This window comes from Megalopta genalis, chromosome 11, assembly GCF_051020955.1.
Source record: "Megalopta genalis isolate 19385.01 chromosome 11, iyMegGena1_principal, whole genome shotgun sequence".
NCBI classification, from domain to species: domain Eukaryota; kingdom Metazoa; phylum Arthropoda; class Insecta; order Hymenoptera; family Halictidae; genus Megalopta; species Megalopta genalis.
The window spans coordinates 10196781-10224148 of NC_135023.1; the positions used below are offsets into that span (position 1 = coordinate 10196781).

General features: G+C 42.7%; 2 protein-coding genes across 3 annotated transcripts; one reads left to right on the forward strand and one right to left on the reverse strand.

Moving 5' to 3' along the window:
- On the forward strand, positions 1–27313 carry zuc (Mitochondrial cardiolipin hydrolase zuc). Of its 2 annotated transcripts, none has more exons than XM_076525046.1 (5): positions 1–812; positions 10395–10828; positions 11472–11656; positions 11740–11989; positions 27131–27313. In XM_076525046.1, exons 2-4 carry the CDS (start codon positions 10410–10412, stop codon positions 11976–11978), a joined length of 843 nt encoding a protein of 280 aa, XP_076381161.1. In that variant the 5' UTR covers positions 1–812; positions 10395–10409; the 3' UTR covers positions 11979–11989; positions 27131–27313. The 2 variants fall into 2 exon arrangements, with proteins under 2 accessions (XP_076381161.1, XP_076381160.1); XM_076525045.1 differs by lacking the exon at positions 1–812 and adding an exon at positions 9610–9728.
- Positions 19480–25639, reverse strand: meng (serine/threonine-protein kinase meng-po). The gene is made up of 2 exons (XM_033480128.2): positions 25148–25639; positions 19480–22960 (listed from the first exon to the last, which is right to left on the reverse strand). Exon 2 carries the CDS (start codon positions 22958–22960, stop codon positions 21797–21799), a length of 1164 nt encoding a protein of 387 aa, XP_033336019.1. The 5' UTR covers positions 25148–25639; the 3' UTR covers positions 19480–21796.
- Positions 27314–27368: the final 55 nt, after the last annotated feature.

Genomic DNA, 27368 nt, shown 5'->3' on the forward strand with positions numbered 1-27368 from the left:
TCTTGACGTACGTATTACGAGTATTAAAGTTGAAAACGGAGAAGTAATTAACATCTTTAACAGAGCGTGGTCTAATTACAATTTTTTGTAAGAGTCCAAATTTAGGAAGAGCGTTGACAATACAGATCAACGCGATTCCGAACGGGAAAAAAGATACGTTGATTCACGTGATATTCTCCTGCTCTCTATACAACTCACCAAGGATGCATTCTAGAAGCAAACTAAAGAAGGAGATAGGAGAAGCTGGGAAAAAATATTTTTGAAGATCGATGACGTAAAACAAGACCAAAAGAACAAATGCGAGAAAAGATTTCCTGGCGGAATCGAATGTAAGACTCTGGCTGTTCGAGCGAAGGATCCCGAATTGGGACAATATGCGAACTAGTATGAGTGTGAGAGTACGAATGTATACTTTTTTTATTAGTATTTCTCTACAATCACAGAGTTATAAACAATTTTTGAGAACTATACTTTGGTAATTGGTGACCAGCTTCAGCGTTTTGTCGCGGGTGGTGCCACGAGTCTTTTTTAAAAGTTAACAATTAGCTACCAGTTTGCACGCTTCGCCACGGGTGGCGCCACCGCTTTAATACTATCGAATTTTTATAATGCCAATTTAACGGCGTGAAATACCACTAGGGCGTTGGTCTAGTGTTTTAATATTACTGAGATGGCTGGATTTGGTAACAGCTGCAGACCGCGTGGTAATAGAAAACAGCGGTAAAATTGTTATTGTCAACACAGTGCTGTGTTATTCCATTAGCGTGGGAAAGTTCCAGTTTTTCTACCTAAGGAAAGAGGCACAACCGTAGGTAATGATCTATGCAATTCATTTAACAATTTATTCAAGATAATCAAACCGCTGGAAAATCGATAATAGGTTATATTTTCCTTGCACATTACATTTTATTCGACGAATGCCGGACAAGATGGCAGTAATTCCTCGAAAGCATGCATGCCCGGCTTTTTATTAATGTTTCCAGGGTTAAATAATTTGTTAAACATATACAGGGTGTCCTGTATAGGTAAGTAAGAGAAAAATTTTATGTAAATATAGGTCGTGTAGAGCTTTATTAATAAGTTATAACAAAAATTCAGAATAGGAATAGTAATCAACTTGCTGTTACTGCGAGCATTGGCGTGAATAGATCAGCACATGTCGTTTGTTTGTGCATGCTGTGATTGTTAATACATTCCGAAATGTCTACCGTTGTTGACAATACATGATTGACATCGATCGAAGATTGAATTTATGACCGTGCGAATTTTGTCACTATTCTCTTTCATTTCATTGAACGCATTATTAATCCTATCCTGAATTTTTTAATAAAGCTCTATATGACCTATGTTTACATAACATTTTTTTCTTACCTTCTGCCATAGAATATACTAACAAAGTTTGAACATTAAAACCTGGGGCACCCTGTATATACAATATATAATGAGGTTTCAATAATATTTAGTGGACGAATAATAATAACATAATGGCGGTCGCAGAAGTTCAGTAAAAAATAGAAATTAATATTTAACGTTCATTACAGTCTATCGTAGTGCTGGTTGATTATTAATTAACCAGTTAGCTGTGACGCTGTTAAAATATTGGATCGAAAAGACGGTTTCATTTTATAAAATTAACAATTTTATTACTAATATTTACTTAATCATTTAACATTGTGTGACATATACTATATACATAATAATATATAAAATATATAATAATAATATATAATGTATATAATATATATATATTAATATATAATAATAATATATAATATATATAATAATATATAATAATAACATATAATATATATAAAAGTTAAAAATTCAAATTGCTATTGTAGAGTAGTATTCATCAAAGCAGGGAACGATTCATAATGGCACTTTGCACGTCGAACACCAATATCGTGAATTATTCGTATAATTATTCACATTTTTTATTTGTTTATTTTATTCTGGCCTGGCCACAAAATATTCTAAACATCTTAAAATTTGAGAGTATGTTTTTCTTTTCACTAAAATTACAATATAAATAGCCAGTGGTCACAAAATACTGCCACTTCTCCATAACGAGTATACTCGTTAAACACAGCTAACTGATTAAATCATTTTCTAAAAATGTATCCGAAGATAAACGAAATTTAGCGAAAAAGAAAGTATTTAACATAGACAAAGCAAAGCCACGTTGAAACAGTAATGAAATATAAAACGAACATTCCATTCGATTGGCTATGTATAATATTAAGCATTTTAAAAATTGATTCGTTCTAATATACTTTTTTTATTACAAGTCTCCTTATAACGTGACGAAATTTGTTCTGTCCTTCAACGGAATTTTTGAGCTGCGTCCGTTTAACTTCCTCCTGAACGATTTACCTTTTTCTTTAATCCCTCAAAAACATTTTATTTACGGGGAATCATCGGCTCAGCGAGACAAATTACAGTCCTCCAAAGAACGATTTGCAATTGACAAAAGGTCACGTACACTACGTTTTCAATTTCGTAGAGCCATAGCCTTCTTCATTACGGTTTCTAAGTTTATGAGCTTTTCGAACCGTATTCTTTCCTGCAATAAAGTCATTTCTGTACCTGCGATTAATGCATGCTCGTTAGGCTTTCAATTTCGTACGACCATAGCCTTCTTCATTGTAGTTTCTAGGTTTATGATATTGCGAACCCTCTAAATAAAATCCGGCAATAAAGTAATTTCTGTACCTTCGATTAATGCATGGTCGTTAGGCTTTCAATTTCGTACGATCATAGCCTTCTTCATTGTAGTTTCTAAGTTTATGATTTTGCGAGCCGAATTCTTTCCTGCAATAAAGTCATTTCTGTAGCTGCGATTAATGCACACTCATTATGCTTTCAATTTCGTAGAGCCATAGCCTACTTCATCGTTGTTTCTAAGTTTATAATTTTGCGAGCTGTCTAAATAAAATCCAGCAACAAAGTCATCTCTGTACTTTTAATTAATGCACGCTCATTAGGCTTTCAATTTCGTACAACCATAGCCTTCTTCATTGTTCTTTCTAAGTTTATAATTTTGCGAGCCGTCTAAATAAAATTCGGCAACAAAGTCATTTCTGTGCTTTCAATTAATGCACGCTCATTAGGCTTTCAATTTCGTAGGGCCATAGCCTTCTTCATCGTTGTTTCAAAGTTTATAATTTTGCGAGCCGTCTAAATAAAATCCAGCAACAAAGTCATCTCTGTACTTTTAATTAATGCACTCTCATTAGGCTTTCAATTTCGTAGGGCCATAGCCTTCTTCATCGTAGTTTCTAAGTTTATAATTTTGCGAGCCGTCTAAATAAAATTCGGCAACAAAGTCATTTCCGTACTTTTGATTAATGCACGCTCATTAGGCTTTCAATTTCGTAGGGCCATAGCCTTCTTCATCGTAGTTTCTAAGTTTATAATTTTGCGAGCCGTCTAAATAAAATCCGGCAACAAAGTCATCTCTGTACTTTTAATTAATGCACTCTCATTAGGCTTTCAATTTCGTAGGGCCATAGCCTTCTTCATCGTTGTTTCAAAGTTTATAATTTTGCGAGCCGTCTAAATAAAATTCGGCAACAATGTCATTTCTGTGCTTTCAATTAATGCACGCTCATTAGGCTTTCAATTTCGTACAACCATAGCCTTCTTCATTGTTCTTTCTAAGTTTATAATTTTGTGAGCCGTCTAAATAAAATTCGGCAGCAAAGTCATTTCCGTATTTTTAATTAATGCACTCTCATTAGGCTTTCAATTTCGTAGGACCATAGCCTTCTTCATCGTAGTTTCTAAGTTTATAATTTTGCGAGCCGTCTAAATAAAATCCGGCAACAAAGTCATTTCCGTACTTTTAATTAATTGCACTCTCATTAGGCTTTCAATTTCGTAGGACCATAGCCTTCTTCATCGTTGTTTCTAAGTTTATAATTTTGTGAGCCGTCTAAATAAAATCCAGCAACAAAGTCATCTCTGTACTTTTAATTAATGCACGCTCATTAGGCTTTCAATTTCGTACAACCATAGCCTTCTTCATTGTTCTTTCTAAGTTTATAATTTTGCGAGCCGTCTAAATAAAATTCGGCAACAAAGTCATTTCTGTGCTTTCAATTAATGCACGCTCATTAGGCTTTCAATTTCGTAGAGCCATAGCCTTCTTCATCGTTGTTTCAAAGTTTATAATTTTGTGAGCCGTCTAAATAAAATTCGGCAACAAAGTCATCTCTGTACTTTTAATTAATGCACTCTCATTAGGCTTTCAATTTCGTAGGGCCATAGCCTTCTTCATCGTTGTTTCAAAGCTTATAATTTTGCGAGCCGTCTAAATAAAATTCGGCAACAAAGTCATTTCCGTATTTTTAATTAATGCACTCTCATTAGGCTTTCAATTTCGTAGGACCATAGCCTTCTTCATCGTAGTTTCTAAGTTTATAATTTTGCGAGCCGTCTAAATAAAATTCGGCAACAAAGTCATTTCTGTACTTTCAATTAATGCACTCTCATTAGGCTTTCAATTTCGTAGGACCATAGCCTTCTTCATCGTTGTTTCTAAGTTTATAATTTTGCGAGCCGTCTAAATAAAATTCGGCAACAAAGTCATTTCCGTATTTTTAATTAATGCACTCTCATTAGGCTTTCAATTTCGTAGGACCATAGCCTACTTCATCGTTGTTTCTAAGTTTATAATTTTGCGAGCTGTCTAAATAAAATCCAGCAACAAAGTCATCTCTGTACTTTTAATTAATGCACTCTCATTAGGCTTTCAATTTCGTAGCGCCATAGCCTTCTTCATCGTTGTTTCAAAGTTTATAATTTTGCGAGCCGTCTAAATAAAATTCGGCAACAAAGTCATTTCCGTATTTTTAATTAATGCACTCTCATTAGGCTTTCAATTTCGTACAACCATAGCCTTCTTCATTGTTCTTTCTAAGTTTATAATTTTGCGAGCCGTCTAAATAAAATTCGGCAACAAAGTCATTTCTGTACTTTCAATTAATGCACGCTCATTAGGCTTTCAATTTCGTACAACCATAGCCTTCTTCATTGTTCTTTCTAGGTTTATGATATTGCGAGCCGTCTAAATAAAATCCGGCAATAAAGTAATTTCTGTACCTTCGATTAATGCATGCTCGTTAGGCTTTCAATTTCGTACGACCATAGCCTTCTTCATTGTAGTTTCTAGGTTTATGATATTGCGAACCGTCTAAATAAAATCCGGCAATAAAGTAATTTCTGTACCTTCGATTAATGCATGCTCGTTAGGCTTTCAATTTCGTACGATCATAGCCTTCTTCATTGTTGTTTCTAAGTTTATGATTTTGCGAGCCGAATTCTTTCCTGCAATAAAGTCATTTCTGTACCTGCGATTAATGCATGATCGTTAGGCTTTCAATTTCGTAGAGCCATAGCCTACTTCATCGTTGTTTCTAAGTTTATAATTTTGCGAGCTGTCTAAATAAAATCCAGCAACAAAGTCATCTCTGTACTTTTAATTAATGCACTCTCATTAGGCTTTCAATTTCGTAGGGCCATAGCCATCTTCATCGTTGTTTCAAAGTTTATAATTTTGCGAGCCGTCTAAATAAAATTCGGCAACAAAGTCATTTCTGTGCTTTCAATTAATGCACGCTCATTAGGCTTTCAATTTCGTAGGGCCATAGCCTTCTTCATCGTTGTTTCAAAGCTTATAATTTTGCGAGCCGTCTAAATAAAATTCGGCAACAAAGTCATTTCCGTATTTTTAATTAATGCACGCTCATTAGGCTTTCAATTTCGTAGGACCATAGCCTTCTTCATCGTAGTTTCTAAGTTTATAATTTTGCGAGCCGTCTAAATAAAATTCGGCAACAAAGTCATTTCTGTACTTTTAATTAATGCACTCTCATTAGGCTTTCAATTTCGTAGGACCATAGCCTTCTTCATCGTTGTTTCTAAGTTTATAATTTTGCGAGCCGTCTAAATAAAATTCGGCAACAAAGTCATTTCCGTATTTTTAATTAATGCACTCTCATTAGGCTTTCAATTTCGTACAACCATAGCCTTCTTCATTGTTCTTTCTAAGTTTATAATTTTGCGAGCCGTCTAAATAAAATTCGGCAACAAAGTCATTTCTGTACTTTCAATTAATGCACGCTCATTAGGCTTTCAATTTCGTACAACCATAGCCTTCTTCATTGTTCTTTCTAGGTTTATGATATTGCGAGCCGTCTAAATAAAATCCGGCAATAAAGTAATTTCTGTACCTTCGATTAATGCATGCTCGTTAGGCTTTCAATTTCGTACGATCATAGCCTTCTTCATTGTTGTTTCTAAGTTTATGATTTTGCGAGCCGAATTCTTTCCTGCAATAAAGTCATTTCTGTACCTGCGATTAATGCATGATCGTTAGGCTTTCAATTTCGTAGAGCCATAGCCTACTTCATCGTTGTTTCTAAGTTTATAATTTTGCGAGCTGTCTAAATAAAATCCAGCAACAAAGTCATCTCTGTACTTTTAATTAATGCACTCTCATTAGGCTTTCAATTTCGTAGGGCCATAGCCATCTTCATCGTTGTTTCAAAGTTTATAATTTTGCGAGCCGTCTAAATAAAATTCGGCAACAAAGTCATTTCTGTGCTTTCAATTAATGCACGCTCATTAGGCTTTCAATTTCGTAGGGCCATAGCCTTCTTCATCGTTGTTTCAAAGTTTATAATTTTGTGAGCCGTCTAAATAAAATTCGGCAACAAAGTCATCTCTGTACTTTTAATTAATGCACTCTCATTAGGCTTTCAATTTCGTAGGGCCATAGCCTTCTTCATCGTTGTTTCAAAGTTTATAATTTTGCGGGCCGTCTAAATAAAATTCGGCAACAAAGTCATTTCCGTATTTTTAATTAATGCACTCTCATTAGGCTTTCAATTTCGTAGGACCATAGCCTTCTTCATCGTAGTTTCTAAGTTTATAATTTTGCGAGCCGTCTAAATAAAATCCGGCAACAAAGTCATTTCTGTACTTTTAATTAATGCACTCTCATTAGGCTTTCAATTTCGTAGGACCATAGCCTTCTTCATCGTTGTTTCTAAGTTTATAATTTTGCGAGCTGTCTAAATAAAATCCGGCAACAAAGTCATCTCTGTACTTTTAATTAATGCACTCTCATTAGGCTTTCAATTTCGTAGGGCCATAGCCTTCTTCATCGTTGTTTCAAAGTTTATAATTTTGCGAGCCGTCTAAATAAAATTCGGCAACAAAGTCATTTCTGTGCTTTCAATTAATGCACGCTCATTAGGCTTTCAATTTCGTACAACCATAGCCTTCTTCATTGTTCTTTCTAAGTTTATAATTTTGCGAGCCGTCTAAATAAAATTCGGCAACAAAGTCATTTCTGTGCTTTCAATTAATGCACGCTCATTAGGCTTTCAATTTCGTAGGGCCATAGCCTTCTTCATCGTTGTTTCAAAGTTTATAATTTTGTGAGCCGTCTAAATAAAATTCGGCAACAAAGTCATCTCTGTACTTTTAATTAATGCACTCTCATTAGGCTTTCAATTTCGTAGGGCCATAGCCTTCTTCATCGTTGTTTCAAAGTTTATAATTTTGCGAGCTGTCTAAATAAAATCCGGCAACAAAGTCATCTCTGTACTTTTAATTAATGCACTCTCATTAGGCTTTCAATTTCGTAGGGCCATAGCCTTCTTCATCGTTGTTTCAAAGTTTATAATTTTGCGAGCCGTCTAAATAAAATTCGGCAACAAAGTCATTTCTGTGCTTTCAATTAATGCACGCTCATTAGGCTTTCAATTTCGTACAACCATAGCCTTCTTCATTGTTCTTTCTAAGTTTATAATTTTGCGAGCCGTCTAAATAAAATTCGGCAACAAAGTCATTTCTGTGCTTTCAATTAATGCACGCTCATTAGGCTTTCAATTTCGTAGGGCCATAGCCTTCTTCATCGTTGTTTCAAAGTTTATAATTTTGTGAGCCGTCTAAATAAAATTCGGCAACAAAGTCATCTCTGTACTTTTAATTAATGCACTCTCATTAGGCTTTCAATTTCGTAGGGCCATAGCCTTCTTCATCGTTGTTTCAAAGTTTATAATTTTGCGAGCTGTCTAAATAAAATCCGGCAACAAAGTCATCTCTGTACTTTTAATTAATGCACTCTCATTAGGCTTTCAATTTCGTAGGGCCATAGCCTTCTTCATCGTTGTTTCAAAGTTTATAATTTTGCGAGCTGTCTAAATAAAATCCGGCAACAAAGTCATCTCTGTACTTTTAATTAATGCACTCTCATTAGGCTTTCAATTTTGTAGGGCCATAGCCTTCTTCATCGTTGTTTCAAAGTTTATAATTTTGCGAGCCGTCTAAATAAAATTCGGCAACAAAGTCATTTCTGTGCTTTCAATTAATGCACGCTCATTAGGCTTTCAATTTCGTACAACCATAGCCTTCTTCATTGTTCTTTCTAAGTTTATAATTTTGCGAGCCGTCTAAATAAAATTCGGCAACAAAGTCATTTCTGTGCTTTCAATTAATGCACGCTCATTAGGCTTTCAATTTCGTAGGGCCATAGCCTTCTTCATCGTTGTTTCAAAGTTTATAATTTTGTGAGCCGTCTAAATAAAATTCGGCAACAAAGTCATCTCTGTACTTTTAATTAATGCACTCTCATTAGGCTTTCAATTTCGTAGGGCCATAGCCTTCTTCATCGTTGTTTCAAAGTTTATAATTTTGCGAGCTGTCTAAATAAAATCCGGCAACAAAGTCATCTCTGTACTTTTAATTAATGCACTCTCATTAGGCTTTCAATTTCGTAGGGCCATAGCCTTCTTCATCGTTGTTTCAAAGTTTATAATTTTGCGAGCTGTCTAAATAAAATCCGGCAACAAAGTCATCTCTGTACTTTTAATTAATGCACTCTCATTAGGCTTTCAATTTCGTAGGGCCATAGCCTTCTTCATCGTTGTTTCAAAGTTTATAATTTTGCGAGCCGTCTAAATAAAATTCGGCAACAAAGTCATTTCCGTATTTTTAATTAATGCACTCTCATTAGGCTTTCAATTTCGTACAACCATAGCCTTCTTCATTGTTCTTTCTAAGTTTATAATTGTGCGAGCCGTCTAAATAAAATCCGGCAACAAAGTCATTTCTGTACTTTTAATTGATACACTCTCATTAGGCTTTCAATTTCGTAGGGCCATAGCCTTCTCCATCGTAGTTTCTAAGTTTATAATTTTACGAACCGTCTAAATAAAATTCGGCAATAAAGTCATTTCTGCATTTTCGAATAATGCACGCCTAATCAGCAGCATTTTCTATAATAGGGTCGCCATTATGCACCGGTTCGGTCGCCCGTTCGGGGTTTCTTGCTACCTGCTGCACTACGTGTTTCATCCCCTTTCGCATCCCCTTCCATCGCGTTACTTCTGTCCATGAAATGGTATAAAAACTCGAAACCGATTCATTTTCATCATTTGTGTTTAGTCAGTCAGGCCTATCAGTCTTGTCTAGTCTTGTGTCTTGCTAGTTCCGTGTCTCGTTAGTACTCTGTGTTCTCGTTGGTACTGTGTTCTCGTTGGTACTGTGTTCTCGTTGGTACTGTGTTCTCGTTGGTACTGTGTTCTCGTTGGTACTGTGTTCTCGTTGGTACTGTGTTCTCGCTGGTGCTGTGTTTCGCTAGTTCTGCATCTTGTACGTCTAGTACAAGCTCTTGTGTTGTTTCTTTTCTTCTGTTGTGTCTCATCCTTATATCAATGGTAAGTTAAACTCTGTCATTCTCGCTCAATCTCTAGTCCGCGACTTTGTTTCAACAGTTACGCGTTGTCCGTTTCAACCAAGTTCTGAATCGCACTCATTCTGCTTTAATTAACTTCAGTAGACTCCAGCTCACGCTAGTCTACCGCTACATTCAACTCTTCAACTTCGGTAGACCCTAGCTCACTGCAACAGTAATGTCTCCTTTACTGACGCTCAGATTGTGCACAGAAATGGACACCTTGGGAAGAGGAGACACGATTATTCGAGCCTTGCAGTTTCTATGTTCCTATGATCGTTGACAATTTGTTACTACAAAAACGAACCGTGAAGCTCGAATAATCGCATCTCCTCCTCCGAAATTGTCAATTTTCGTGCGCGATCTCAGCGTCAATAAGGGAGACATTACTGTACTCGGATAGTCTTTCAACCTTAGACAATCGAATCGAGTGTTTTATAGTGCTTCGGTTTATTCTTAAAAATTAAACAGCTGTTCATCTTTCATTAGACGTACAGCTGTACCAATCAATTCCGTCGCTTAGCGTAATCGGTCCGAGAGATTTTGTAATCGCGGAATTTTAGTATCGGGTATACTCGCTGTGCACCCTACAAAATTTACTATTTAAAATAGTGTCTCACACTGCTTCACGAATTTGTTTTCCTTGCAGGAGATCTATATAGAAATGAGATCGGTTTTTATAGTCGGTGGGATCATAATCGGCTCAGAATTTATTTGGCAATTGATAAGACTATGCCACTATTATCTAAGACAACGGGCGATTTTGGAAGAAGAAAATGAGGAAGAGGTGAACCAAGAAAAAAAAAAACAAGAACAAAAACGAGAAAACGAGGAAGAGGTGAACCAAGAGGAAGAAGAGAATGAGGAAGAGGTGAACCAAGATGAAGAAGAAGAATACGAGGAAGAAGAGAATGAGGAAGAGGTGAGCCAAGAAGAAGAAGACGAAGATGAAGGAGAAGAAGAAGAAGTAGAAGAAGAAGACTGTACTCAGATAATGTTCTTTTCACAACGATGCAGTCAATGCCGAATTCATACCCGTAATTATCGTTGTCCGGAGAAAGCATGCCCGGTTGAATATGTACGGTAAATATAACTTTATAGCTAACTTTACGACCCGTATTTAGTCGAAGCAGAGATAAATATCATTATTCAAGTACATCCGAACTTTCCCTTCAGGATAATAAGTATAAGGGATAATTTAAGGGGGGCGATAAGGGATTGGTGGAATATAAGGGATAATTATCACTTGTATTCAATAGGGATCGAGCGAAACGAGAAATCCAACCACCTCCTTTTCCGAATCAATTGTTTCCAAAAGAACATTTTCTATTATTAACAATTCATTTCTTTAGTATTTCAAAAGAATCAACTCGTTCATTCGACGCGATCGATGGCTCACGTGCGAAATTATTGTATATATTATTATTGTATAATATTATATATTATTATAGCTTCTTTCACCGAGCGAAATAAAAAATCGCGAACGATCCAGCGCGCTGACGGAGGATGGAAAAATTCTCGTTCGTTCGTCGTAGATTTCGTCCGAGTAAATTAATTTGATTTTCAAAGGATAGTCGAGCATCGCGGTTCGCCGGACCAGCCGTTGATTACGCGGCGAATAGCGCATTCGGGAATAGGAGGGGGGTGGGGCTCGTTTCAATGGTTATAAATAGTCGTTTTTCTACGAAAAACCGACGAACATTTACATTTGTGTGCAACCTTTTAGGCAATTGGAAAATTACATAAACGCAGCCAAAGACAGCTTATATATGTGCATGTACCTAATGACTGTCGACATGTTGTCGAATGCCTTCATAAATGCACTGAGACGCGGTGTCCATGTGCGGGTGATAATGGATAAGAGCATGGCGCACAACTCGCGCGGACAAGCGATCCCCTTTCACAGGAATGGTACGTACGATGACGTTCGTTTTTTTTTTATCGCACGGAAAATAACTGAAAATAACACTGTTCCCGACCCGGAAATGTCACAGGTATTGAAGTACGGATACAGCAAACCGATGCCCTAATGCACCATAAGTTCGTGATCGTCGACGAGCGCATCCTAATAACTGGCAGCACCAACTGGACGATGTCTGCATTTTTCGGGAATTACGACAATATAATGATTACCAATCAGGTGGCCTTTGTGAAGCCATTCGTAAAAGAGTTTCAGAATCTGTGGACCGAGCTCCAATACTGTGGCATCAATATAGGCGAAGTCATATCGTAAGCTGTAACTCGGTGAGTGAAATGTTTTCCTTAAATTTTAAACGTTTCGGTGAAAAGTGTTTGTATCGTTTGCTTGCAATTTCTATCGCGTTGCAAGCACGATCAGATTTCACGATTTGGACTGAAATCTTTCGACTGAAAGAGTTTTATTAACACCTGTTAGCATGTATTATCTCGTCTGAAATTATGAAGATTCTTTCGCAGAATGCGATTGAATAATAAGTTTTTTCAAAGCCAAGCGTTCGCTATCATAAAATAGCATTAAATATCATAGAAAAGCTTAAATAAATTCGATCTTTCCTGTTATATGAAGCAACGCTTCTGTTTCTCCGCGTGATTATGCATCGAACACGTTCACGCGGTTCCCTGCGATTCTTTCGAGTGATAGGGGTAATAATTGGAACGAGTGACACTATTGCACTTTGTATAGGGGGTGACCAAAAAATGTTAGCTGAGCTCGCCCCTTATCGATCGGTGCTTTTCGTTAATAACTCGTAAACAAAGCCGCGGGTTGCGTTTTCGTTAAGGAAAAAGTTACTTCAAATGACCCCAGGTTACCCCCTTTTTCGGATTGCGAGACATTTTTTTGGACACCCTGCACAGTAAATTCTCTTCGATTATCGCTCAGCTTGTAAGCAAAAATGGATAATTTGGGAAGTGATGCGATTATTATTTGTGCCTCACGGCTTGTTTTTATCGTTGTGTTGTTGACAATATTTAATTATATATAATATATAATATTGTGATATTATATTTTGATATTATATTGTAATATAATATAATATATAGTATTGTAATATAATATAATATATAATATTGTAATATAATAGAACATATAATATCATATTATGTTATATTATATATAATTAATACATATAATTTAACTTGATAAAACAGATAAATGAATAAAACTGTGCGTAACTGAGTGTTCCGAGTGTAAAGGCTAGATAGAGATGGTGAGTTGTGTATTTTTCTACTGCCCGAATGTACTGCCGTTTGCTCGATAGTAACTTCGATGTGGGCTTGAACTGAAAATAAAACAAGCGGATTCGTGGATTGTACATTTTTCGGTGAAAGTAACGGGAACAGTCGTCTTAATTGATTGGGTTAAATAATAGCATAGAAAGGTATAGCACTCGCACCCTCGGGACCGTAGCAGGTAATAAACATGCAAACGAAAGGAATTTATGAGGATTAGACGATGGCTCGACTTCTTATAACCATTTGTGGGTCGTAATAAAATAAAATATTAAATTCTAAAGGAAGTATCCGATTTTCGGAGGAACTGCATGCTAGGGATAGTTGCTATTGTTTGTAGAATAGATATGGTGTTGTAAGGTAATTCAATTAATTTATAGTAGGGAATTTCCTGATTCGTTTCGACTTTCAATACCGAACAACTGCTTTCACTAAGATTTCATAAATTATTATTCGCTGGAAGAATATTTCGTGATATTTTGTCGAAATTTGATTGCTCGCCGAGCGTTTCATTTTCTAATTTTTTGGCTAACATAGCTTTGAGTCTCGCAAAGGTTCGTTGGTTGCGTAAATTCGCTATCGCCTATTAATTAATATCGCGTAAATAAGTGTTGCATTTTACCGCGTGGATAGTGTTGTAATTTAACCGTGCAAGTAACGTTATAGTTTACCGCGTAAAAAAAGTGCCCAGCAAATTAACCAGTTTGCTGTGGCGCGCGCCTCCTTTTTAGAGCTCGCGTTTACATATATCGCGAGAATCAAGCGACGATCAAACTTTAGTGACGCACGTACATCGCATAGCTGCTTCTTTTTCCCATTTTTTCTCTTTTTGTTTCGTTCGTCAATCTTGACGAGCGCTATCGCGCCGCTTGGTTCTCTTCGCAATGAATTAAGACAAATTATCACGCTGTTCGGCACTTTTCGACCGTGTTTTCTGAATAACCCCATGGACAGGAGTTCCCGCACGAATTGAATGTCTCCGACGATCGATTCGGTGCTGCGCGAGCTGCCGAACGTGGAGCACGCCGATAGGATTCTCGTGGAATCGTCGGCAGCTGTTAACGATATAAACGGCGATCGGGTGGAAACCGCTCGAGCCGAGCCGAGCCGGGCCGGGCCAGGCGTATTGCAATATGCATTGGGGGGAACCGCGCGTCCGACGATATTAAAATATCGTCGCGCCGATGCATCCGATGCAACGCAACGGTGCATGGTTAGCCGGTGTTCTCATCGGCCGATAGAAGTGGAACATTGTACGTGTATATAAATAGGATAGCCCGTATGAAAATAGACGTCGGGCCGTTGGACCGAGGGATCGATGATGATCCCCCAAGTCGCTGGACAAAGTTTTCCCCTCGCCCCTTTCCGCGGCAAATTCACGGTCTCTCCGGCAAGCCCTTTAGCCGTTCAGCAAAACTCCATCGTCGCGGAAATTCCTTTTTCCTCGTGGCGGGATCCTTTTTTGCGTCTCTTGTAAACTCTGCGCGCTCGATCGAAGTCGTCGGGAACACGAGCGCGCCGTAATAAAAATAGAAAACAGAAACAATGAGAATGTTCCGAGCACGCGATGATCCGCGTATAATCGTTCTAAAGAGAATTTTCAAACGGCGTCACCGGGTTCTTTGTACCGGCGCGGCGGCGTCTTAAAGCGGACGGTCTCGTGTCTCCGCGATAATGCCAGCGCGTTTTGCTTGGAAAACGAGGAAAATCGTTACGCGTCGCGTAACGGGAAAGGTAAACATAGCGGCAACAAATTTGCTGGACGGCCGTCAAAAATCGTGCGCGTACGAATTATAAAAAGCGGATGACGGGGAGGCCGGCGAATTTTCCCGGCATCTGGAGACAATCGGTGAACCGGTTCCCCGAATCGATATCGAATTTTCTTATTTTACACGGTACAGCGAAACACGGCGAACATAGAGCCGGCTTTCTATTAATATTTCGCCGCGGCACGACGACCGTTATCACAGTTCGAACGCGCCATTCAAGAATGTATTTTCTGCTCCGCGCGCGCTCTACGGACAATTATTATTAGACCGTGGCGCTCGCGAATTGACGGCGAGGCGTTCCGTATTTTCGTAGACAAGTTGAAGGGACTGAAAATTGCAGGGGGAATTTCATTTCTTCCCTCCTGCCCCCTCGGCCCGACGACGACGACCCAAGTCGACACGGCGGACGAAAAATAGAATGTTAATCGTGTTACGTGCCGATGAACTTTATGGCAGATTTTTACGGGCTGTAAACGCCGCGAAGTGGCGGAACGATTATTATTAAAGGAACATTATACGCCGGGATCAATTTTTTACGGTGGGATTTCGGGGAACCAGACCAATATTTATATTCGCCGACGGTTGACGTCAGCGAATCCGAAATAAAGTAAGACCCGGATTATTTAATTAACGCCAACCGTGCCATCGGGGGGGGGGAGGGGAGGTCGAACAGCGATGCCGATTCGACGATTCTTATTATACGATTATTGAAATTCTAAGGACGCGTCTCTCCACCGGAAATCGTTGGATAAATTTATAAAAATTAGAGAAAGATCCGAATGAATTCGATGCTGTTGTTTGTACGAGGCAACAGGGACCAGTTACTTTTAACGCTGCTGTTAAAAATTCGCGATTCGGGAAAATCGATCGAGCGATTTTGCAAGAAACACACCATTGCATTAGGTCGAGTCATAAATAACTTTCGACGCGGCCGGGAACAATCTATTGTTCGTATCTACCCTCTGTGACTCACCGGAACGAACGAGTAAAAACTTTTAAAAGCTTTCAAAAGCAAAAGCTTTCACTAAGTAGATAAAGGGTTCAAAATAAATAAAACGAAAAAGTAAATAAACAAAAAAAAACATAAATAAACAAAATAAATGTCTGAATAACACTAGATTTGTGGAACCCGTCAGAATGACGGGTCACTAGTTTCTCAATTTGCGATTATTCATGTCATGAAAATGCATTTATGAGCTATTATTCATTTATTTATTTATTTATTCAATCTATATGTTAATTACGGCAAATGTTACGATAACACTTGTTAAAAATCCAGGCTAAATGTCTTATCGTTACTTTTCCAAGCTAATATAAAACAGCTGTTTTTCGTGCCCCGTAAATCTAGCGTTAAAAAACCGGAAGTTATTTATGACTCGACCCAATACCGTCCATCGATTCTGCACGAAATGATCGATCGTTGTTCGATGTCCGAAGAGCCGATGTCGTAATTGCCGAAAAAGAAGACGAAAGAAATCGGAACGAGAGAAACGCGCACCTTTCGCAGCCGCGGCCACTGGCAACGGTTTCCGCGCAGCGTGTCGAAGCGTGCGCCAAGAATAGCCGGCCGAAGCGTGGAAATAGTACCACGCGATCCCGAAATACGCATTGTATCCAGATACGATAAAAGCCGAGGCTGTTCGTTACAGCTGTTTGACGTTCGGCCACCGTTGACTCGGTGCAACCTATTCGTCGATGAGTAGCCCCGTCCGATCGCTATTTGGGAAAAAGGATTCCCTTTCGGCCGATTCCGCGAACCGTTTCTTTTTCGCGCGATAAATCCCCGCCGTCCGGAAATTTCCTTCGACCGCCCGTGTTCCCTAAATGCGATCGCCGCCGTTTCGCCGAAGGAAACACAATCGTCGGCAACGCTTTCTCAACGCGATCCGCTCGCGGAACGCGCGTGGACTAGCACTGAATAATTTCGGGCGGTTCATCATTGTCTTGTACACGAATCTCGAATAGCTTCTTTCTGGTTATCCGTTCGCTTCCTTACGACGAAGTGAAGTCATTCTATTGCGTGTCGTGGTTAGTTTACTTTGTTGCTAGCGGGAAATCAGACGAGCTGTTCGTCGAGTTCCAAGGAAGGTTCGTCAACGCGGTCGATTAGCATTTAGGCTGGTTCGGAGTAGTTCAGTAATTTATTCGAGTCGCGAGTACGTAGCTAGTTTTTATTTTAGAACGCGCAAAAATTGATACTTATGTGTGTCGCGAGAATCAAGCGATGACGAGTATACTCGTCAAACACAGAGTAAGCGACGCTGTTAAAATATTGGATCAAAAAGAGGGTATTATTTTATGAAATTGACAATTCTATTACTAATATTTACTGATTCAGTGTACATTAACACTATTCAGTGAATATTGAATAAAATTAGAGAAGAATCACTGTACAGCAGCAATTTGAATTTTTTAACTTTTATATTTATATTTTACAGTTTTATACTATTATTTTATATTTTTATATTTATATACTACATACATAATAAACGAAAAACGCAGGAGAAATACAAAATATAAATATAAAAGTTAAAAGATTCAAATTGCTGCTGTAGAGTGATTCTTCTCTAATTTTATTTCTACAACAGTGTAAACACCTTCGTGTGGGATTGGCCTCGAAGTATTCTAAAAATCTTGAAATTTGAGAATATGTTATTTTCACTAAAATTTCGATTTAAATAGCCAATGGTCGCTGCTTTTTACGCGCGACGAGTATACTCGTCGAACACAGCTAACTGGTTGAAAGGTGTTCAGAGAACAGCCGAGCTTTGGAATTTGAGCTAACTGGAACTCGACTAAACGAATTCGCCCGGATTTGTTACATTAATTAGCAGCGATTAGCGGTGGGAGTCTAGTCGACCAAAAAAACTCCAACAAAATTGTTTCACTAAATGCGGCTGGGAAGAATCTATTGTTCGAATGTACCCATTGTTTGTCACCGGGACAAACTATTTTTGCTTTCACCAAATGGGTAAACGGTTCAAAATTAATTACATAAATAACTCGGCTAAAATGTTAGTCCATATAGAATAATTTGTTAAACTATTCGTCGCTCGATTAAATTGCTGGACGTGTCTGAACCAGCCCGGAAGGTTGACGAGGGAAGTAGCATCGAACGATTCGAATCGATATCTCTTGTCGGGGACAGACAGAGAGAGGAGAGAGAGAGGGAACAGGGGAAAGAGAGAGAAAGAAGTCCAGGGTTCTCTGACGGCGAATAAGCGGCTCGTTTCTGCGTCTCCTCCGGCTCCGTTCCTTCTGGTAGCTAAAGCAATCTCACTCCGGGCCAAATATAACGTTTCGAGGGTGGCTCGCGAGCCTAGACGTCAGCGGTGCCGGCGGGCGGCGGTTCTCTCCCTCGTAGGTTAAGGGCAGGTCGGGCACGATCGCGATATCGAGCGCGAAAGAAGAAGGTCAGGGGTCGAGTGTCCGTGGACGACGAGCTCGGCTGCGCTTTTCCACGTTCGAGATCCGCGGATAAAACGTCGCGCAGCGCCGGTTGAAAAGAAACGGGAGCGTTCCCGGTTGGTCGAACAGTTATTTCGCTCGAGTATCGTTCGCAAGTAGGTCGACCGACGACGGTTTTCCAATTTCTCCACGGTGATTCCCGGTAGCCTCGATACATCACCGCCGCGGGACGACGACGACGACGATGCTTCTCACGCGAAGCGCGTGGATCGGCGCAGCGGGAAAGGAATAAGTAAAATACACAGAGGACGTGGTGGAAACGGGCGAAAACCACTGGCGGATTCCATGTAGTAGCAACGTTTATTTCGATAATGTTTATATAGAAAACATTGTTGCGCGCGTTCAGGAGGCCCGACGTGGTCCCGTCGTCTTTGCTTCGCGGCGTTTTCGCGCGCGTTTCTGGTCTCCCTGGTCTCTTCCTCGCCTCGAGGAAGAAGGCGAACCTCAATTCAGGTGCGCCTCGGTCCGCGAATTGTCGCAAATCTTGCAAACTGTCGCGAATCTTGCGAACCTTGCGAATCGCAAACGGATCCGACGATCTGCTTATTAACCGAGGTGTAATACATCGATACACCCCCCTCCGAAAGTAGCGGGGCACTTGCAGAGTGTTAGATAAATATGAAAATCCGATACGGAGTTGTTATACTTTTTTTTCAATTTATTTCGAAGTTCATTGTATCAAACTGTGACAAGTTTATAAATATATTTCACGTTGCGATAAAAATGTTCTTTTCGTCGATATACCCGCCGCGTTTTTTAATTATCTCTCGGACTAATTTCGGCATCCATTTTATTAGTTTTTTCCCTATTATTCTATTATTGTTCTATTATTGTTGATACTCTATTACTTAGAATTTTATTAGAATAGAATAGAATAGAATTATTTTTATCCGCGTATTAGGAAAACGTATTAGAAATCGATGCGAAGGGTATAAGAAATGCATTCGATTTCAATGTACAAAATGCAATAAATGGGTAAACTAATCGCACTAGTAACAAACACAATTTAAAACGTAGTGTCGACAATACGATGCCATATCGCAGACTTGCGAACATTGCTAAAACTGAACGGCGCATCGCAATTTATACTAGACGAACAGGTGTCTCGATACTTTCGGAGGGGGTTGTCCGTCACTTTTCTGTCCTTTGGTCCCGGCTGTCTCTCTTTCATCCGATCACCCCGATGCACGTGTGCACACGGATCGGATACCGTTCGCGTATCTCGACGTGGGAAAATGCGTGGGATGATTTTCAAGAGCGTGCGAAAATAAAGGTTTAGAGACATGGTAGCGTTTCGTTTCTCTATTTCAATGTACCAATTTTAACAAATTTATTCGCTTGTCCATTCTTAAGACGACAGTGTTAGCGGAGGTTACATATTATTCGCGTTTCTCGAGAAAGAAAGTTCCGCGTGATCGTCTCGTATCGACGCGTTCGTTCGATCCTCTGTTCTAACAAAAAGATTCTCTCTCACTCAATCCTCAATCCTTGCGCAGGCGACCGAACGGGGACGACTTTCGTCTACGGAATCGAATACGAAACGAAGGAATAAATGCGACGGTACAGTTCGGTTTACCTCGATCGCCGGCTCCGTTTCATTCTCATCCTTCTCTGTTCCGGAATATCGAGCGCCGCCGCTCTTCCGTCGAATCCCGTCGGAACGCGTGCTGCCGGGGCAGGTCACGTTCCCGTTTCCCGACGATAAAAATTAGCCGAACGTTTTCCGTTCGTTTCGCAACGAGGCTGTCGAGGCTCGAGTGATTGTCCGGTCATAACAGGTTCGAGGTAAACGATAACGATCCGCGGCGCTGTTCAACTAATACTGTTGGGAACGGTGCGGGGGTTAATTGAGTTCGCGAGTTTTCGGGACGATCGAGTAAGAAGAGAAAGTGGGAGAAAATTCCCGGTTAACAGATTGCAAAACTCGCCGAAAAGACGCTTAGGGAGAGAGAAATAATGGCGCGCGCGCGCGAGCGCAACCGCGGCGACGGGCCGCGCCGTTTCGTAATATAAATTAGCTCTACCGGTCGTCCTACTAATAAATCGCTAGAAGAATATATGCGCGCTAGGCGTATGCGTACTCTATGATCGTTCGATAACATTAAATACCGCTCGTTAATCTCTTCCGACGCGTTCGCTATATTCGAATCACCGCCGAGACTCGAGAGATCTCGCGAGCCTCTCGAATCGCCGTCCCGATTCAACCTTTAACCCTCGCCGTACCGCGTCAGGGTTTTCTCGTAATGATAACGGCAATAATAATAATAATAGTGTAATAATTAACAACGATGATAACAACAACAAAATTTTAGTTCGAGATGTTTGTATACATAGAAGGTAAGACGGGTCCTTTCGGACCCGGGCGCGGGTCTGCGCGTGAACGCCAGACCGCCGGTACTGCGAGGGTTAAAACCGTCTCCGTGCCATGATCGTGTCCTCGGTCCACGATCCTCGATTCGCGCGCAAGGCCCCGGGCGAGGTATGTCACGTGTAACATACACAGCTAGCTATACAATACATCGTTCTGTACTAATCACGATTAACCGTAAACGTAATAAATTACTAGGAAATCCGCAGTCATTATTGTCTCTATATTTCGACACACCGATTACACCGATCGCAGTTTACATTTTCGTGTTCGCCGCCAGTCTTAACGATTACTTTTTTTTATTTTAGTCCATCGTGTCCTGTGTGTGTGTATGTGTCTCTCTCTCTCTCTCTCTCTCTCTCTCTCTGACTGTGTATATGTGTACATGTGGGTGTACATGCGCGCGCGTGTGTTTCTTTTTTTTTATATTTTATCACATTCGTTTCGCGGAAAGAAGAACGAAAGGGTGTAGAGTCGCGAGAAGGTCGTAGGAAGCGTACGAAAATCGGTGGTGCGCGATCATCGATCATTGGTCCGCTCGTAGAGTCATCATATCGGGTGTAGAAAAGGCGAAAAAGGAAAGGGCGGATTTTGGGACGGGATCGTCGGGATCGATCTCCCCGTGGATTCGCACCTTGCCGTTGATAATCGTAACAAAAGTACAAGGAATGTCCTGATCTACGGCGCGGCCGAAACGTGGCTCTCTAAATCGAACGACCGAATCCGTGGATGGCAGTGCACCGAATCGGGTGCAAAGTGCAACGAAGTAGACACCGCGAACAATGATGTCGGCCCGTGGTTCTCTTCTCGTTCAGAAGACAGCCGACATCGAACGCGTCGAAGGAACGATTCGGGCGATTCGAGACGATTCGGCCTTGGATCGATCCCGTCGCTGCGGGAACAGCGAAGGGGCGTAGGAGAACGGAACCGGGTGTGTAAGAAGAACGAATGTGGGGTCGGGGGGTCGTCGTCGATCGTTTTTTCGCGTGCTCGACGACGATGCCAGGAGTACGAAGGCGCTGGGTCAAAGGAGGTCGAGTCGCCTCCCGGGGAATGAATGTTCGATCGCGGGATTGTGCGCGTTCACGTGGTGCGGTAGGTCGGCTCGTCGGCCGGGAGCAGGGACGAGCTGGGCAGGTCGTGGTCGTCGACGGCGACCCCGAAGCCGTCCAGGCTGTACTTCCGTTCGCGCGACACGCTTCTGAGACAGGGTTCGCTTGCGGCTCTGGCCATCTCTCACATGCCCTCCGAGCCGAGGCTGCCGATCAAGGGCGGCTCCCCGACGTTCGAGTCGCACTGCATCACCCACTCCCAGATCCTCTTGGTGACGACCTTCTGGTCGATGGTGGTCTCGAGGCCGTAGCTGTTCAGCAGCTTCCTCAGCTTGTTCTTGTTCTCGTCGACGTTCTTCTGGTCGTCGAGGATCGTGTCGAGGTAGAGCAGGCTGTCGGCCTTGCGGGCGATCGTCTCGCTGGCGTCGACCGAGGTCGAGGTCGCGCTGTGGCTGATCTTGTTCACGCACCACGAGTCCTTCAGGTACTTGTTGATCTCGGTGACGTGCGGCCTCTTCTCCGGCTTGTGCTCGAACGCCCGCCTGAAGTACCTGAGCAGCCTCGGCGTGAACCTGCGGAACGTGGGCGGGATCTTCGTGGTGCGCCGCTTGAGCCACCTCTGGAACGCCGAGTACTCCTGGTCCTGGATCAGATCGGCGCTCTGCCAGGGCGGGTTGCCGGTCAGGCAGACGAACAACACGATCCCGAACTGCCAGCAGTCGGCGCTCCTCTTGCAGGCGTACCTCTCGTTCTTCACCATCTCGTAGATCTCCGGTGGCTGGAACGACAGCCAGGTGCACCGGATCTTGTTCACCAGGGTCCCTTCGCGCCTGGTGCACCCGAAGTCGCACAGCTTGATCTTCGACATGTCCGACGCGAACACCAGAACATTTTCTAGCTTGATGTCCCTGTGGGCCAGCTGCTTCGAATGGATGAATTCCAACGCGGACGCGAGCTGCCCGGCGATCCTCTTGCAAGCCTCCTCGCTGAGGCCGCCGGCTCGCACGTTGCCCGCGAGATCACCGTGCGGAGCGTATTCCTGCGCGAACACGAAGCACTTTTCGGCTTTGAACGCGACCGCGTACGAACACAGAATGTTTGGGTGCGGGCTCAAGTGGTACGAATAGTGGAACTCCCGGTAGAAGTCCTTTTCCGTGGTGAGCTCCTGGTGGACGGCTTTTAAGACGATCCGGGTGCGCGTCGGCCGATGGGTCGCGAGCAACACCTTCGCGAAGCTACCCTCGCCGAGGGTCTTCTCCACGTCGTACTCCTTCGACAGGTCCACGTCCTCCAGAGGCACCTCCTGCACTCGGTGGATCGCGGACTCTTTCTTCTCGTGCAGTTTCATCTGTAATCAGAGGCCAGAACACCGCTCGTTACTTATCTCGCGCCGTTTCTTTGCCTCGCGAGTTCGGCCCACCCTTTCGAGCACGTTCGCAGAAACGGACGTCATCGCGGCGCGGGTTACTCCGCGATTACTCGCTTGTGGATTTCGTAAAGCTTTATTTAATCCGCGAGAACGTTCGCGGATCATCCGCCGATCGAGGGATGCTCGATTTCGCACGATCAATTATCCGATCTCGCGAGATTATTCACGTCCCGGTTCTTCGGTTCGGCTCCGATCGAATTCGAAATCAATTGCAGTAAATTCTCGCTAATTGACATTTAAATTGTGCACAAAAATGGAACCGCAAAGTTCAAGGGACCAAATTGTCCATTTCTGTTTACAGTCTGAGAATTTATTTGTAACCGGTTCGAAGGAGCTTCGGTTGATTCGCATAATTTAGTCGTTGCATAATTTCTATGCACCTGGATCGATCTAACGATCGTTTCGCCGGGCTCATTCTACTCGCGACGAGATTAATTTTAGTTTCTCAATGAAATAAGTTCCACGATTCCATGCTCCCGGATCGGCTTAACACGTTGAGCGCCGCGTCGGTCACGTGTGGGTGACACTAATTTCTGACCAATTTTGAAAATTCATTCTCGTTGAAATATATTCGAAGAAACTGAATTAGACTAGGATATTTCGGAAGCGAAAGAGTTCCAATGTTCCAATCCGCTATGATAAATTTAAACATTGTAGTTTCGGTTCGATTAATTAAACTGCTTTGACTTTGTAAAATTTTTGGAAATTGTCGGCGTTGTTAAAAATCGTTCCTGCTGATTCTATTCGCGGCTAAATTGATTAGGTCGAATCGTAAGTTCGTGCCACGAATGTTTATGCTTTTTGCGATGTGTTCGATTGATTTCGTAAAGATAATTATTGTCCCGAAGATCGAGCACGTTTTGGACGTCCAACTGACGAGATTTCTGAAATCTCGATCGTCTTACAATTATCCACAGCATTTAAAAAAAATGGGAACAGCAAACGGCACGAACTTAGAACTCGACCTAATAGTTTCGAAATGGAACGATACCGGGTCGACCCGATCCCGCGATGCGGCAAAACGGTCGCGGCGGATCGAACATTGTTTTCCTGCGGACGGTCCGAGTCGTGAATCAAAGGAAATTCGGTTGTCGGGCCGTGTACGCAAGGACGAGACAGGAGGATCCCTCTGGTGGGGGTAGGATGCCGGAGGGTTGGCCGGGTGAACCCAGGACCTTTCGAGCTGGCTAGATCAATAGCAAGGATTTCGCTGCGGCACCGCACGCTTAAACCAATTTCGTTTCTATTTCGGAGCCTCTGTCGATTACCATCGACTAAAAATAAGGGATCGATGCGAAGCCTTTTACAACGTCCATTCATTTGGCGTACGAGCTCGGCCGGAAGGACGATCGGCTCGCGCACAAGAACGTGTCAGGCACTTTCTCCCGATCACGTTTTCGCAGTCGATTCCGCGCGCGTGTCCCGAGCGTATTCACGCGCCCCGACTCGCGTGCCCGATCTCTCGATTATTTTTTTTCTTTTGCTGCGTCCCGCGCACCAGTTCCCACCGGTTCGCTCTCGGACAAGTTTTCGTCGCGGATATATTTAGCGGTTCTGTTTACCGAGGTTATTTTAACGCTCGCTAGAGATTAGCGAAGTAATATTTCGCGCGTGCCGTCTTCGCGTTTAACGAGTTATTCCGAATGTCGGACCGCGGGGGTGGGACACCAATAGCCCCGGGATAGATGGATAAATAGATACGCGGATAGATTGCGGCCTTAGAAAATGTAGAGACGAAGAAGAGAGAGAGAGGGAGGGAGAGAGAGAGAGGGGGGGAGAGATGAGAGAGCGAGGAAGAGAGACAGGCGTAGGTTCGATACCAGAGGGCCTGGCTCGTGTCAGACTAGACCGCATCGAACTCGTTCGGTTTTATCGTCTCGCATCATCACGGATAATTTCATAGCACGTCACGTTGTCTTCCCGACAACCCGACATGTGTACCGATCGGCGATCCCGTCGCCCGCGATCAATAAATCCGACCAGCCGCCGTGTCCATTTTTCTTCGGGATCGTCTAGAAAATGTGAGCGCGAGGTCCGCGCGGGTCCGCTCGTAAAAATTCGATACCCCTTGTCTTTTCGGGACACGGCGATGACTCAGAAACTCACCACGACTATAAAATCCTTGAAACGGCGAGGCAGATTGTAGACAATGATCGTCACCGGTTCACTTGTCGTCGATTCGATCGACGATACTTTTTCCGGCTGTCGCTTGGCCGATCGATTGTTCGTCCCGATGCAGCAATTCAATTACATTTTCACTGGAGCACGGGCGACTCTCGGCGCCTGTGTCGTTCTCGTGGATATCCCGCACAGTGTACCACGGCGAACTACGTTCTCAACAAACAATAATAATAATAATAACAACAACAATAACAACAACAACGGCCACGGTAAACCGGCGTTGCACGGGTCTCGCGCGGAAATCGTGTGTGAACGTCAGCGTCGACGATGATTACGAGAAACCGAAGCCGACCGCTCGATGTCACATTTTCAGCGGTGCGCGTGTGTCGCGTCTGGAGCCGTCGCGACGCCCTGCGCCGCTTTTATAGACCGTGCCCGTGACGCGCAGACGTAGATCGGAAAAGGGTGCGGGACGCCGTCGACGATCAAACACCCGCGTAATTCTCCCTCCCTCTCTCTCTCTCTCTCTCTGTCTCTCTTTCTCTCTCTTTCCTTCTCGCCGGTCTTCTTCGGCGCCTCTACCCTCGTCTCGCACTCCTCGGCCAACATTATCATCTTCTCTTCCCCCCTAACCCCCGTCCGACGATAATTAGACGATCCGTCGCCGCGCGCGCCTGGGAAACGAGGTTCAACGAACGACGATCGACGGAGCCAAACGGCGACAAACGCGAATCCGCGGAATTCTAGCCGCTAATAGGTACGCCGTATCGAGTGTGCTCTTCTCCCGCGATTCCTTGGTAGCCGGCCAACGAAATTGTTTTTCGCTGCTCGGGTCTTCGGATCGCGACGCCGGATAAATTAATGATCCTCCAACCGTGCTGTATTTCGAGCACGTAGCCGTACACCCGCGTGTAACGTGATAATCGCACGTTTCTTTCGCACGACCGTCACACGTCGCACCTGCGACTCTCGTTTCATAACAATTACCCCTTGCACGCGACTACATTTCCGTCGGCCAGCTCGACTCCGACTCCTTTATCGATTCACTCCGCATTTGCATCCGGCGGTTTACGTATTCCGTCACGGTGCAGCTCGCCTTTTCGGAAATCGTTTCGGTCCTGCCTGCGAGTTTTTCTCGCGACTCGCGCCGAATTTCTGTATCCGACGCGTTAACGCCGAGCACTCGTTTTCGAGAGCCCGGACGAGCTATTGTCGCTGCAACAAGTTGCAACATTTGTGCTCGTCTGAGACCATTGCACGCGAATGCAATTGTTAATGAAGTAGTGGAACCTGGTCTTGCGTCTTGGAACTCTCGAATTCGGAACTTCGAATCTTATTGGCTCCGGAATTGATTCTTCGAACGCGGACGAGCGATCGTCGCTGCAATAAGTTGCAACGTTCGCGCCCCGTTCGGAGTCGGTTGTTCATGATTATTGCACAGGGTGCAGCCGGAATAGAGCATTATTCGTCACATCCGATCGAATCGATGAGGGGCTGCGCGCCACCGCGATGGCCAAACGGAATTTAATTTGTCCCAGGGAGTATTTTTAAAATGTGTGTCAAGTATACGACGTCCATAGGGATGCATCGCGCATACCAGTGCAACGACGGCCCATATATCGCCGGTATAAATAGAGAAAACGGATCCGCGAAAACGGTCCCGCTGCGATTTCCCTCGATCCGGGATCGCGCGCGCAATTTGCCGACGGTGTTGCGTTTATCGGTAACGAGAGAGCGACTTCGACGAATGGTACTTGTTTTCCGCGAGCTCCAGCCCCTTTTCGCGGCACCGATGCTCGTCTCGCGTCACAGAAACGAAACCGCTTCGGGGAACCGAGGTATAAAAGAACGCGGGCCGCCCCCGACACTCTCCGTCTCTTAAGAATGATTCTACCGGCAAAAAAATAACAATTCTGAAATATGGAATTTCACGAGAAACTTCACGTTTTCTTCATTTTTTTTTTTTAGAGTAACCAAGGCTTGATGATTCCCCGAATGACGCTAGACATCTGACCATGGCTCACAGTACCTGGACATTGAACATTTTTACACACGCCGACTGGATGGATTTTGATAATCGAGTGTACATAGAAATTTTGACACTATTATATATTGTATAATTATGATACTAATAAATGATTTATATATAAATGCATACGTCTCCTGACACAATTATTTCCAACTCCATTGTTTCCTTAACGAATCG